Genomic DNA, 15352 nt, shown 5'->3' with positions numbered 1-15352 from the left:
CCTGCACCGGCTGTTTCCTCAGACTCGATCTGTCACAGTTATTGACGGGACAATCAAGACGTGGGCGTCAGCTTCAATCGCTCTTTTCCCACTTTTACAAGCTCCAGCTCTGGTTGCTGGCTTGGCTCGGCCCGCCGCACATGTGGTACAATTAGCCTTCGCTTCATCGCGCATGTGTTCCTGGTTTCTGTGGTATTTCAGTCATTTCTGAGCTCCCACGGGAACCGCAAAAGCACCGCCGACCAGCCGCGGGGGCAAACCGAAGACTTCTGAGGTCTGCAGTTAAAGGTGGCAGTAAAGACGGTGAGCTCTGTGAAGCACACGAGGGAGCACACAACACTGCATGCATGTGTACGAGCATTACAGATGCTTTAGCTACACAGAACAATCAAATATTAATACTCAGGTAAATGAACCGTTTTAGTTTGTTTGCAATTTAGAATTAGGATCATTCATTTGTAATAATTGTAATTATACAATAATGAGTTTGGTATTATGTTTCAAACTCTCAAATTTACATCATCTCAGTGTGAAGCTGCATCAGCTGACTGATCTTCTTCTTCTGTAGCTTAAAATCAAGTTTGACTCGTTCCTGTTTGAGGATGTATGAAGGTAAATATCTGCGTGGTTTCATTAGAAGCCTGGAAGTATTGTCCCCAGCATCAAATCTTATTTTGAAGGAATCACTGGGAAGTTGCTGACCTCTGCTAAACTTGTGTCGGTAGAACTGTGAGGTTTTCAGACTCTTTATGATCTGAGCAGGATTTAAAATTCAGACGAGGTCGCAGCCTGAGCGCACCACGCTGTGAGACTGCACTGCTGCTCTCTTCATGCACAAAGTGCAAATATTGCTGCAAAATCCTCAAACAAAAGCACGCCAGAAAGTCACGGAGCACCATGGTAATACAAAACAGGGCTCGTGGTGAGAGGGTGGAGGTCAGTCGGAGGTTGGAGGTCATCGGGTCATGAAGCTGGTGATAAATTTGGACCATAAAGCCCTGAGTGTGCCTTCAGGTGTCGTCTCACACCACACGTCTAAACTAAAGGCAGCTTCAAAACTGAGTCACTCCCCAAAGACACTCACATCGCTAAGGTCTGCAGTTAGGGGCGTGGGCAGGTGGCTGCAGGTGTGCAGTCCGGCTCAGGTTGGACGTGACCTACCAACAAGGCTTGCAAACATCATCCAAACACATTCTTGCAGCAATAAAACAGCACGAGGGACTAAAAATGTCTCCCAGTCCCAGGAGTCCTTCCTCCATCTTTACTTACAGTCTATGCTTTGAATCAGCACACTGTAACTTTGTCCAAACCTGCAGTCACACATGAATGAAAACTCTGTCACGCACCTATTTTACATCCTCTCTGAGCAACACGAGCGCCCGCAGCCACGCGCCTGTGTGGAGTCAGCTGGGTCCTTCAGCGCCCGCTAACCAGCAGAGCGTCCTGCAGCGGGGGACGCAGACCCCTCTGAAACACATGAGCCCCTGAAAACATCTAAAAATCAGATGTTTTCCATCTCCAGCCCTCCGCCCAGCGGGGACCTGTAAAGCCCACAGAATTACATCAGAGGGAAACAGAGGAGGAAGAGAGGAGAGAGGGAGGAAAAATTCTTCAAGTATGAGAAAATTTTACTGCACTCCTCCTCCCCTCCCCTCCTCTCTCGCTCCGTCCATCACCCTCCTCGTCCTCCTCCTGCCGGTCAGTCAGCGAGAGAGCCGGACTGAGACGAGACTTCAGCACCGCTGAGGGAAACTCCTCACCTCTCTGAGCAGGTAGGATGCTGCTGCAGGAACAAACTCTGCTGAGAGCGAGGTTCATAAACATTTAATATGAATGTAACGCAGAGCAGATTTCATTTGAAAATTCATCATTTAAACAGCAGAACTGTGCAGCCATGATTGCTGCTTTTCTTCATTCGAGGACGAGGGTGAAACGAGCAGCTGCTGTTTTACATTCAGTGCCGACGATGTTTCAAAAGGTTTTAGCTTCATGTTTCATTTATTTTAAATTGCTTAGATATTTATCTCTTTATTTTTTATGAGCTTTGCAAGAACACGAGTTTCATATTTTGGTCATTTTTATGACTTTTACAAATAAACTGAAAAGATTTCTTTTTATTTGTTGGTTGAAAAAAGATTTAATTGTTGGACTTTTGAACTTTTGTCTGTTTTCTGTCAGTTTAACGACCAAATTAATTTGATCTCATCAGCTGTAGCTTCACAGGGGAGGATTTGTGGGTTTTGGTGATAATAATTGGCAGCAAATGGAATAGATTCATGTTTTTCAGACATTCATTCATGTAAAAAATAAATCATAATTTCTTTTACATGATCCAACGATGTGAAACGTGCCGACTGCTGCAGAGCTGTGACGGAAATCATAAAGCAAATATCCAAATCAGGATTTTACAGAGAACCAGGCAGTAATGATGCAGAAATACAGACAAAGTAAAATGTTTTCAGTTTTATGTATAAAGCCAAAGATCAGAGAGACTCGTGCATGTAATAACGCATCCTGCAGCAGAATCGATGCAGGCTTATGTTTGGACGTCGTCTCTGTGACACTGAAGTCTCCGTCCTCTGTGATGGACTGAATCAAATAACTGCTTTGATTAAAAAAAAAAATCTGCTATTTCACTCATCAGCAAGTCAATCAGCAACCTGCAGGACTAAAAACTTACAGCAGTTCATGACTGCCAATAACTGCAGTTCCTCTAATGTCCACTAGAGGCCACATGTTAGAACATCTGACTTCACAGCAGAATCAAACATTTACAGGTTTACAAGCTGCTAAACAGCTACTTTCCCCCCTTCATGGTAACTGTGTACTGCTGCTAGCTTCATCTCTGAACTGCTTCTTTTTAATGCACTTATCTGACCAATAGCATGGCTGCTGTGAGGGTACACACACAGTCCTTCCTAACATTTCATCACTTTGTTACTTGGCAAACATTAGCAGGAATCTCTGCACCCACTTTATGGAAGCAGCTTGCTAACTGGGCTAGCTAGTATTAGCATTTACCTTAGCGCGCCGCCCTGTTGTCCATATATGCTAACCGGGTTGCAAAAACACTGAGCCCTCAAAACACAGAATCCAGAAACCAGTGGCTGATGTCACAGTAACAACTTCCATTTTTTATGTACAGTCTGTGTTGTTGCACCCACAGCTGCCAGATTTCCTCACTGGACTCTTGCTGCTGTGATCCTCTGTGGTCTCGGGGAAGCTTTTGGCCAAAGCATGTAAATGTGCTTCCTGATGTTCCTGATCTTTCATCATTCTGTTAGCACAAATGTTAAAGTTTCACAAAGTCAAACCCGTTTCCTGTTTCTGAGACCTGAGATCGCTCATGTATGTCTGAAGGTTGTGACTGTGTTACTCGATATTAACTAGGTAATAGTAGTTTCTGGAGTTGCACCCCTGCTTGCTGGTTTGAAGCCAGAAGAACATTTATAGGGTTTATAAGATCTCCTCCTCCTGGTCATTACAGTGCTATCAAATGATTAACCTGAGTGTGGGCGTGGAGCGACAGGTTTGTCACATAGTCTGGAAGCAGTGAGGGAACAGCCTCCAGCAGCACTGAGAGTAAAGGTGAAGAGCACATGAGAAGCCTTCATGGTGTATTTTGAGAATTTGTATTGCCCTCCTGAGGTTCTCCCGTAGCAGCTGGAACAGCTGTCACAGGCAGCTATTTACAAGGTAATCGTTCTCACTTAGACCCACTGAGCAGAAACTGGCCGAGGTCCAGACTGAGATCTAAATCAAACCGCACATGCAGAAGCCTCTGTGTGTCGGTCGAGTTAGCAGCAGAGAAACATGTGGACAGACGGAGAGGAAAGGTTCAGGGTTCAGATCCAGAGCTGAGCTGAAGCAGAGACATGATGGACGAGTCCTGAGGACACCTGCATCAAAAGTTAAATTATTCTCATAGGAGGCTTTAAAACAGCCAAAGACAAATAACAGATAGAAGTCAGGCTGGTGCAAGCTGAAGCTGAAGAGGCATCAGGATCTACTCATCACAGCTTCACTGCAAACATGCTTGTTTCACTCCAGTGGACTGAGAGGACACACGGGTGGTTACTGAGGCCGACAGACCATTCACAGAGCTACTTGTTGCTCATAAATATGCTAACAATGTAAAGTAAAAGTCATGTAACCAGGAGGAGTTTGCAGTGTTTCCTCCTGCACATGAACAGGATTTAAGGTGTAAGTATCTAAAGAAGTCTTACAAACATTCACAGAGCTTCAATTTTGCCTCTTTTTTAAGTAAAGAAACTCTAAACTGGGATCTGTTTCCTCAGATGCTCCACACATAATCGGCTGTTTGGGGCCAAATTGCACTTGAAGTAATATTCGGCGTTGCCAGGCCCCGGCCTGATCCGCATGTCAGAAAATCGGCTGCAGGATAACAAGCTACTCTTTCAGACCAAGTTACTTTTTCCATCGGGTTTTTATTGGCCGCCATGCTCCGCTGACGGGCCCATAAACAGCTAATGGCCCCCTATTCCGGCTAATTGTGGCCAAAGTGGAGTCTGCTGCGCTAACATGAAATTTAAGGTGAGCTTAAATGTGTAATTCTGTGTCTCTTCCAGTGGGAAAACCCATGGAGAGCAAAGGCGAGAGGAAAAAATCCATCACCTCTGTGACTGAAGCGAAGTGAGAGCAGGTCCAGATCTGCAGTCTCTTTCCAACTGAGTCCTGGAAGCAACCGGCTCCGCTGTTACCGGCAAACGTCCGTCAGCATCGATTTCCCGAGCGGTCCGGCATCTTTCTCCTCAAACACCCAGGGAAGTCTTCTCCTGGTGCCACCCTGGCGATGCTTCCTTTCATCCCCTGCCTCCTCCTCTTCCTCCTCCTGGCCGGCCCAGCCCTCCTGACCCCGTCAACCTCCAAAGAGCTACAGTTAAGGGGTCAACGGACACCAAGGGACACCAAGCAGGACTCCTTCAAGGTGATTAAGGGTTTAGCTGAGATAAATGGGCCGACTCACGGCAGTTCAGTGGTCATCTGGGTTAAACGAGGGTCAGTGTGGTTAAAAGGTTCAGGGAATTCTTCTTTATCTGCTTTTATTTGATGGCCCCTGTAACATCTGACTCCGCAATCACAGGAGTTTTAAGTTTTCATATCTGTCTGCAGATGATTCCTTATTGCAGGAAGAAGCCAGTGAAGACCAGTAATGAACATACAGGCATCTCATTGTTAGGACGTTTGAATCCAGAAATCTGCTCAGGAGATGATGCAAAAGCCAACTGCACAGTCAGAGTTCAGTTCCAAGCCGTCTGCAGTCCAAGCAAAGAATAAATTGCAGAGACCTATCATCAACAAACTCTCGATGTGTTTTAACTGATGACTGACGTCTTTGCTGCCCTGCGCTCCAGCACATTTTAATGTTGGAAAAAGCAGAAAGTTAAAGCCATAAACCTCCTGCGCCTTCTGTAATATATCTACCCCGGCATCGCCGGACTAATGTGCAAATGTGAATTTGTCTGGAACCTTTTTGTTGAGCTCCAGTTTCCAGCGGGCACAGAGCAAACTCAACTAGATAGACGAACAGCCAATCAGAGGAGCTGCGATGAAGGATAATGCTAATGGACTCTTTCAGAAATGACACTTTGTGCTCCAGAGCAGCAGCGATTATTTCACCCCGAGCTCAGTAACATGAAAAAAGGTGGCTGCAAGAAATCCACAGTCCAAAAACCTGACAAAGTCCAAACACAGTCAGGAAGACGACTCAAAGGTTTAGACTCAAACACACTGATGGGAAGATGGACAATACGACACAGGAGGACTCAACCAGGACAACAGGAACGTAGAAACATGAGAAGCCATATGTGGAACAAACCAGCAGAACACAGCATTGAGAACATGAAAACTTAACATGAAACAAAGTGCAATGATTGGTGTTTTCTGCTGTTGCAGGTGGTCATCTCAGAGGGCTGTGCCACTCAGGGTGATGCATCTGATGGGAGTACAGGAGGTAAAGAGTCTGACCTGAAACAAGAACATCCAGAAACTGTAGTTTTTCACAGCAGTGGGGGGTGTTGTAGCTCAGCTCCTACTGCAGAATATAATCACAACCAAATGTCCTCGTTTGCAGGTAAAGAAATTGACCTGGCGCCTGGTTCTCCTCTGGTTCTGACCCATAAGATCAAACTGGTTCCCTCAGATTCGGCGTCTGGGTCTGGATCTTGTGGATGCGACGCCGACTTTGCTCCGCTGCGGGAGCGGCTGGAGAGGCTGGAGAGGGAGGTGTCAGCCCTCCGGGAGACGTGTGGAGGGGCTGAAGGAAACTGCTGCAGCTCAAACGAAAGCAAAGGTAAAACTGGATATTTCTATTAGATCGACCACGTTTCTTACCTTCAATATTTATCTGTAGAGCAGAAAGACGCGACTATCAGCGTTAAAGAGGGCACACTTTTATGTCAACAGCACTCTTACAGAGCGCTAACAAGCCTCCGTTACAGATCCCTGTTAGCATGAACTTGGCAACAGTGGGAAGGAAAAACTCACTTTTAACAGGAAAACTCCATCAGAACCAGGCTGAGGCAGGGACGATCATTTGTTCTCCAGATCATCCATCAGTGTGTGAATGTTGGACACAAGCATAGAAACACGGCTTTAACCCTTTAAGTCCTACCATAGAACCAAGTCTGCCAGAGCTTATATTATATTTTTACATGCTGTGGAGCCATTTTTGGGAGCATTTCAAGTTGCTATACATCAATACAACCATTATAGCCCAGATTTTAATGATATGTCTGCATTAAGTGCATAGTAATTACACAAATTGCAAAAACTTGCAATAAACTACAAAAAAATTGAAAATCGTTTTTGTTTTTTTAACATATATTTCTAGTGAGAGAAATTTAAGAGGCTTATCCCTCAAAACTGTAAATACAAAAAAGTTTCACAAAATAGTTTCCCACCACAGGAAATTTATTTTGAGTGTCTTCATAGTTTTATTTTTGAAATACAGCAATTTTTATACACTGCAGGAAAAACGAAAATAAATATTATACTGCAAATTTGCAAAAAAACAGCATGTGCATCAAAATAAACTATTTCCAGCTGTGCAATATGAGTCCTAAGCATCCCAGAAACGACACAGAAAGTCATAAAGTCAAACATAACTTTTAAAAACACCAGTATCCGATTATTAAGTGATGACGTGACGAATCCTGCTTCCGAGCCTAAAGTAGTCTGCGTTTAATATGGCTTTTGTGTTGTTAACATGTTTAATGTTTTGTATTTTCTTCTATTTGATCTCAAAAAGCTCCTAAAACAGTCAGCGACCACTGTTGACCTCCCTCGGCTTTTATTACCGCTAATCATTTATTTAAGCTCAGTTTTTAAAACCTTAGGATGTAACTACAGCCCAGCCCATGCAGCAGTATATGAATGACTAACCTCGTGTTGTGGATGGATTATCTCAGTTGTTCTCCTGGCTGAAGTTTGGTCCTTTTACAGCATCCTGCCATGCGATTACATTTGTTCCTGACCACCGAGAACACTCACGTTAACTTTTATCCAGTGGAAAAAAAGTTAGCTTGTTTATATTATGCTAACATAGCTGTGTCGCTAGCGGTCACGTAGCACATCATTATATACCAGCTAGCCAAACTTCAGTAACCCTACAAACGTCACTGCTGTTTAGTTTTCTGTCTTCATTTATGCTGGAAGTGATAGCAGAGCTGTACGTTTTAATTTGTTTCCAAAACCCCGCAGTCAGGACATGCTATATTGTATTTAGATAGAAGCTAGCGAGCTAACTCCCTGCTAACTTCTAACTCCGTTAAATGTCATAAATTCCGTTTTCATGGATGCCTGAATGTTAAACTCAATTGTTACACCTGGTAGAGCAGAACGCTGATCATTTTATTAAAGATGAAAGACTTTAGACAGTTTTTCAACTCTCAGTAATGCCACAGTGATCGTTTGATATATGGACCTGCAGCGGAGTTTAGACCCAGACACGGCTAGTGACGTCAGACTGAACAACCGGATAGGCTCATGAGGCCCTGATGGTAAAAAAAACTACATTTCCGCGAAAATGACGCCACTTCCGGTTTCGGGCAGGTCATGGCGGACATGCGATAGTTCGCGCTGACGTCTGTTCCAAGGTAGGAAGTGTTATGAACAGCTGATTGGATCGGCAAAGCGTGTTTCTGGAATATTATGTTTTTGTTGCTGCAAGTGCTTTTTATGCAGTTTTTGCAAAGCTTTATGTGGAAGGGAACTGTGACCGAGGACAAGCTGATGGCATAAGATGCAAGTACAACTCCTCCGGTTTCATATGCAAAAAAATTATTGCGCTAGCTTACGTGGTTGCAGTGCTACCGGGATTTAAAAATAGTTATGCAAAACAGAGCGTGCCGCTCCGACCGGCTTTAAAGGGTTAATGGGTGAATGTTGTATAAAGAGCTTGGCGTGAGTGGAAAAAGTCACCTGATCAAGCCCTACGATAAGCTTTCACAGCTTTATGAACTCTCACTCAGCACTTTTCCCTTCTTAGATCCCTGAAGCCAGTGAGGAGCCGATCTGATGCTTCATGGACGTTTATAATTTTAGCATCTTCATTTTAAATATTCTTAAAGTTCATCACATGCCGAAGCTTTAATGACCGGCTGCATTTCTGTCATTGTCATATAGAAAAGCCACATTTTCATGTCACGTCTAAACATTAAACGAAACGTGAAAAGTTTTTCATTCACGTGCAAAAAAATAAAAATTCAAACTGAATTTGAGACAGTGATCAAAATCATTCGTCATGCATGAACGAATTCTTTATACCAGGCTGGAAAAAATTATGTTTTTTCATACCAGAGGACTCAAAAGACTTAAAACAGCTGGAGGAGCAGGACCTGCATACAAACCTTTAACAGACACAAAGTCGAGGTCGTGTTTGTTCCACCTCAGTGCCAAAAATCCAAAAGTAATAAATGAAATAAAAATCAAATGTTTTCAAACTTTATCAGAAAGACGTGCAGCAGATCGTGAGTCATGTTTTCAAGGCCTCGAAGCTTCGAGAAGAAATAAGTTCGGGAGCTTTAGGAAAGCCGAGGTTTTCCATCACATGGCTCCAAAGTCACCCACAGTTGATTTCATCAGTGTGGAGCTGATGATGTCCTGCAGCAGCTCCACAGTATGAACCCCAACCAGCCAAAGATCCACTCTAAAAGCACCTGAAGCATGTTGGTGAGGTTAGCAAACAGAAACTCCAGACCAAATGGAGCAATCAGCTCACGCATGGATGAAAAAGTAAATATAAACCGAACTCTGGCACAACCAGCAATAATCCTATTTATGAAAATAAACACTGGGGATGTTTGGGAGGATTCTGTGGCTGCTGATCAAAGAGACGCAAACAGAAAAACATCGCAAGGAGAGGAGGAAACACGAGAGAACAGCGATTAATACGAGTCTGCATCAGCAGGCGCTAACCTCCCCGCCGCGCAGCACGGCGGCGCTCGGCATACAGAGCAGCAGTCGGTCTTACAGCGGCTGATCTTTAGCTCGTAATTACAGTGAAAATGACCCAAGATGTTGTTGGTCTGCAGCACAGTGTGTGTTCATAGCAACATATGTTTAACAAACACTGGACTCTATTGGATTTGTTAAAGAAACGGTCCCTGTGTGCGCTCCAGGTTTTTTTTACTGCCGAATTCTTGTTTTGTGAGGGCATCGCTTTGCAGCAAAGTCTGTGACAGCAGCGTCCAAACATCGACAACACCAAACGTGTACCCGATGCCAAAAATGACACGCCGGAGGAACGGGCCACGAGGAGATGGAGGTGCCGCTCTCTGTTTCCCAGGACGTCCCTTTTCAATCTTTGCTCCACGATGACACTCAGATTCATAAACCTTCCTTTTCACTCGCATTTAAAACACAACCAGAGTGTCAACAGCAGCGCAGGATCCATCGACTGCATTACTGTGTGAATCTGCCTCGCACCGTGACCTCGAGCAATAACAGACCAATGAGAGGCCACAGACATGTCTCTGCTGACGATTAGCTCTCTGAGCATGTGGTTTCTATTCTGTAGGTTTTTGTCTTTGTTTGTTTTTTAAGTTGATTTCTTGAAAAGGTTTCTCATCATTTCACATAGAAGTATACAAACATTTATCTGCATGCAGGTTTTCTGCAGTTTGGTAACGAAACACAGGAAGTGTCGTCTGTGAAGGTTCTCAGTCATCCAGCTCATCGTGGTCTAAGAAGCTCGGAAAGAAAAGCATCTGGACCATTCTCTACTTAATCACATTAGCCAGGTGTGAATCGGTCGTAGGTCACGATCAGCCACGCTTCAGGTCAGCTCATTGTGAAACCCAGCCCCACCCTATCATGTGATGTCCTGAGGTCAGGTGGCCCAGGATGTGAGTGGGCGTTTAAATCTAAATCTTTCTCTTCATGTGTGGAAAGCTGACCTGACAGCTGAGCAGTCTCTGACAGGGTTACAGGGACCCACAGTGGGAGGCGTTATCTACACCTGGAGGAAACGTTAACACTGTGAATGAATGAAATATGAAACATCTAATACAGAGCAAAGCGAAATGAAAATGAAAGTTTTTTGACTTTATTTAACATTACTGGGCAGCTACCTGCTGTTTCCTACACCCTCCTTCATGCTCTCTCAGACGTGCATCAGACCTGTTGAATATTTCACCACCATCTGTTATTATGTGTTCTAATAGCTTTATGTTAATCTAATAAAAAAGTAAAGTAGACTAAAGCTGTATTCTACTAATAGAATATGTGTTTTTCTTTGAGTGTGTGATTGGATTAATTTCAGAGATGATCACATTACAAACTGGCAGAGATTAACCTGTGAGCTGTGTGTGTGTACTTGTATTACCTGAAACATGGGGACCCATAGATTGTGAGGATATGGGGGTCTGATTTGTGTTAGGGGGAATAAAGTAAGACTGTAATTTACTCCAAAATCATTACCCAAAACTGGATAAAAAGTTAATGTCCTGTTTTTAGTTTAGCTTCAGAAAAGTGAATGTTTTGTCTTCTGAAGTGATGGAAACGGGAGAGGACTGTTTGTGCGTCTCTGTCTTCAGCTCTGTGCCCAGTGTGATCTCAGCCCCCACCTCCGCCCAGTCCACCCTCTGCACCGCAACAACACACACACACACACACACACACACACACACACACACACACACACACACACACAGGGGATAATCAGTCACAACAAGGCTGTGTTACACTCTATTTAGAGAGGATTAGACGTCCACCCCCCTTCACTCTACCCCCAAAACTGAGGCAGTGCAACAAAGGGTAACTATTTGGTTCTAACTCATTCAAGATGCTTCATTCATCCTCCAACAAACCACATTTATGACTGAAGTGATGCTGATGGCCGTCTTATGTTTTGGATATCTAAGAATGCATTTGACCTAGTCATTACTATGATGCAGGATATCTGCATACCGTCAATTAATGCTTTAATCTTAAATATGATCAACCTATCTCTAATAATCAGCTATGTACCACAGGCCTTCAAGCTGGCTGTAGTTAAACCTTTACTCAAAAAGCATCTCTAGACCCAGCAGTCTTAGCTAATTATAGGCCAATCTCCAACCTTCCTTTCATATCAAACATCCTTGAAAGAGTAGTTGTCAAACAGCTAACAGATCATCTGCAGAGGTTTATTTGAAGAGTTTCAGTCAGGTTTCAGAGCTCATCACAGCACAGAAACAGCTTTAGTGAAGGTTACAAATGATCTTCTTATGGCCTCTGACAGTGGACTCATCTCTGTGCTTGTCCTGCTAGACCTCAGTGCAGCGTTCGATACTGTCGACCATAATATCCTATTAGAGCGATTAGAACATGCTGTAGGTATTACAGGTACTGTGCTGCAGTGGTTTGTATCATATCTATCTAATAGACTCCAGTTTGTGCATGTAAATGGAGAGTCCTCTTCACACACTGAGGTTAATTATGGAGTTCCACAGGGTTCAGTGCTAGGACCAATTCTGTTTACATTATACATGCTTCCCTTAGGCAGCATCATTAGAAGACATAGCATACATTTACACTGCTATGCAGATGACACCCAGCTCTATCTGTCCATGAAGCCAGATAACACACACTCGGGTTTCCAAAAAAGAAGTCAGGATTTCTTTTAGGATCTCTGAACTGATGTCACAGATACTGTAGCTTGGTTCAAAATGGTTTAAACTGAATTTAGCTTGTTGCCGTGGTGATCAGGAACCTGTTCTTGACCTCTTCCTGTCCATCAGGTGCAGGATGCTCCATCAAACCAGAGACCAAGGAGTGCCCCAGTGAGTGCAGTGATCAGGGTCGCTGCAAGGATGGCAAGTGTGTCTGCTTTCCTGGATTCAGCGGGCCGGACTGCAGCCAGTCCAACTGTCCCGGGGACTGCAGCAACAACGGGAAGTGCGTGAATGTTCAATGCGTGTGCGATCCTGGTTTCACCGGTCCTGACTGCTCCCTGAAAGCCTGCCCTGATAACTGCAACAATCACGGCAGGTGCGAGAAAGGCAAATGTGTGTGCAACAGTGGTTTCACAGGTCCCAGCTGCTCCGATGAATCCTGTCCCGGAAACTGCAAAAAAAGAGGGGTCTGTGTTAACGGACAGTGCGTGTGCAATCCTGGTTTCACCGGTCATGACTGCTCCCTGAGATCCTGCCCCGATAACTGCAACAATCAAGGCAGGTGTGTGAACGGCAAGTGTGTGTGCAACAGTGGCTTCACAGGTCCCAGCTGCCTCAACAAATCCTGCCCCAGCAACTGCAACAGGAGGGGGCGCTGCATTAACGGGCAGTGTGTGTGTAATCCTGGATTCGCTGGGCCAGACTGTTTAAAGAGGACATGCCCAGACAACTGCAATGACCGTGGGAGGTGTGTTAACGGTAAATGTGTCTGCAACAGTGGCTTCACCGGTGCGGATTGCTCTGAGGCAGTCTGTCCTGAAAACTGCAACAACAGGGGGCGCTGTGTGAATGGACAGTGTGTTTGTGATGATGGATTCACTGGCGAGGATTGCTCTGAAAGAACATGCCCAAATGACTGCAACGACCGTGGCAGGTGTGTTAATGGTAAATGCATATGTGACAGCGGATTCACAGGTGACGACTGCTCTGAAAACACCTGCCCCAACAACTGCAACAACAGGGGGCGCTGTGTTAACGGACAATGTGTCTGTGATGATGGATTCACTGGTGCAGACTGCAGTGCTAAAGGCTGCCCCAACAACTGCAACAACAGGGGGCACTGTGTTAACGGACAATGTGTCTGTGATGATGGATTCACTGGCGAGGATTGCTCTGAAAGAACCTGTCTAAACAGCTGCAACAACAGGGGGCGCTGTGTGAATGGACAGTGTGTTTGTGATGATGGATTCACTGGTGCAGACTGCAGTGCTAAAGGCTGCCCCAACAACTGCAACAACAGGGGGCGCTGCTTCAGGGGGAGCTGCGCGTGTCGTCGGGGGTTCACAGGACCAGACTGCAGCCAGTGTCAGGAGGGGATGACTGGGCCCAACTGTGATGTCGGTGAGTCAACTCTTCCATTTATCTTCTCCATATCGATCGATCTATCTATCTATCTATCTATCTATCTATCTATCTATCTATCTATCTATCTATCTATCTATCTATCTATCGATCTATCTATCGATCTATCTATCGATCTATCTATCGATCTATCTATCTATCTATCTATCTATCTATCTATCTATCTATCTATCTATCTATCTATCTATCTATCTATCTATCGATCGATCGATCGATCGATCGATCGATCGATCGATCTGTGCACGAACAGCACAAAGGAGCAAAGTTGCTCCCAGTGTAAATGCTATAATTCACTGTTTTAAGAAAGACAGCTTGTTTATTTCCCCACCAAGCCTCTTTAAATTTGACTTGGTAGGCTTGGCTTTAACCACAAATAGTCAAGAGTTGGTTACATTTATGGTGGGGGCATGGACGGAACCAGAAGCTGAACAGTAAGGTGGAAAATGAAGCCAGAGCACCAAAACTGCACTTCCTGTAATGTCCGGTTGAGTCAATCCTGACCGATTACTTTGCCCAACAATACAGCAGGGAAAATGTCAACAGTCTGGTAGACAAACATCTTGATGCATGCTCAATCAAACAGGTAAGTAAACCCCCAAGGTTTGATTCTGTTCATCTGGATGTAGAGCTTTCAGTGGGAGAAACGTTTCGTCACTCATCCAGGTGACTGAAGAAGTCACCTGGATGAGTGACGAAACGTTTCTCCCACATCTACGTCCAGATGAACAGAATCAAACCTTGGGGATCTGGTAAACAAACATAGTTTTTGTTCCTGTAGATAATAATCTCTTAACATCAACTACACCCAGGGTGAATTTCTTAAAAGTTGGAGTGTATAGCGGTGTGGGTTAAAGTTAGGGACATGGTTACATTGGTGTATGTCTTTCCTTTATTTTGTGTAAAATGCATGTTTGTGTCTCATTCTTATCTGAAGAACATTTGTTCACCATGACAGGATCACATTTAATTGCAGTGGGAATATCTGTTTGCAACAAATGTGCACAAACCACACATTTCTTCTAAAACTGTCATTCTGGGGTTGTTTAATTTGATACAGTTTTGCAGCATCAGCCGAGCTGCGTACTTCTTTCAGCCATGTTTTCTTGTTGTTGTTGTTGTTGTTGCCATTGTTGTTACCAGGGTGTGGTAGGCTATTAGCACGCCTGTTTGGAGGCTGTTCACGCTGCAGTGATCTGAGTGACGGAGCAGTTTCATTACCAGAGCGGTAGAGTCCAGACCACATAAAAACTCCCTCAGACAGCTGCACAGGACAGCCGCATGTGTGTGAGAGTTTTAAGTGTTTTCCCAAATGCAACTGACCACTTACTGGAGTGGAGGGAGGGATGTCCCACAGCCTGACAGCCCACTGAGTAAACTCAGAGTGGGCAGCAGAAAGTGTGAAGTATGTTTCCATCCACCTGCTGCAGAGACCCCAGTAATGACATAATCAGGAGAAACTGTTGGCATATTTAAATGATGCAAAAACGTTTGATTGGAAACAGATTTTTTGTGAACACTGATTTTCCTTCCTAAACATAGCTACAGATGCAAATACATAACACCGAGCCAACATCCAAATATTATGATTTCCTTTAGCAAACGTTGCCTTTTCACATTATTTTAGACAGTTGTCATTTATTTCTTTAAAACATGCAAGTTTTTGCTGTTATTATATTATTTGGGGGGAAAACTGCTCTAGTCACTCCTATACTGAAAAAACCTTCTTTAGATCCTAACACCTTTAACAACCTCCGTCCGATTTCCAATCTACCCTTCATCTCTAAGATACTCGAAAAAGTGGTTGCAGCTCAACT

General features: G+C 44.3%; 1 protein-coding gene across 1 annotated transcript in view; it reads left to right on the top strand.

Annotated features, from left to right (window-relative positions):
* The first annotated feature begins 1644 nt into the window (after positions 1-1644).
* The window catches only part of LOC308385282 (tenascin-like), a 48776-nt gene continuing 35068 nt past the window's right edge, over positions 1645-15352 (top strand). Inside the window, exons 1-5 of the mRNA XM_080864123.1 lie at positions 1645-1772; positions 4590-4948; positions 5917-5974; positions 6095-6313; positions 12243-13517. Coding sequence (XP_080720249.1) covers positions 4814-4948; positions 5917-5974; positions 6095-6313; positions 12243-13517 — 1687 coding nt within the window. The 5' untranslated portion in view covers positions 1645-1772; positions 4590-4813. The remainder of the gene's footprint in view (positions 1773-4589; positions 4949-5916; positions 5975-6094; positions 6314-12242; positions 13518-15352) is intronic.

The sequence above is a fragment of the Rhamphochromis sp. 'chilingali' genome (genome assembly GCF_963969265.1).
Source record: "Rhamphochromis sp. 'chilingali' genome assembly, chromosome: 17".
NCBI lineage: Eukaryota > Metazoa > Chordata > Actinopteri > Cichliformes > Cichlidae > Rhamphochromis > Rhamphochromis sp. 'chilingali'.
Note: the sequence above shows the minus strand (reverse complement) of the source record. Positions and strands in the feature narration are given on the sequence as shown.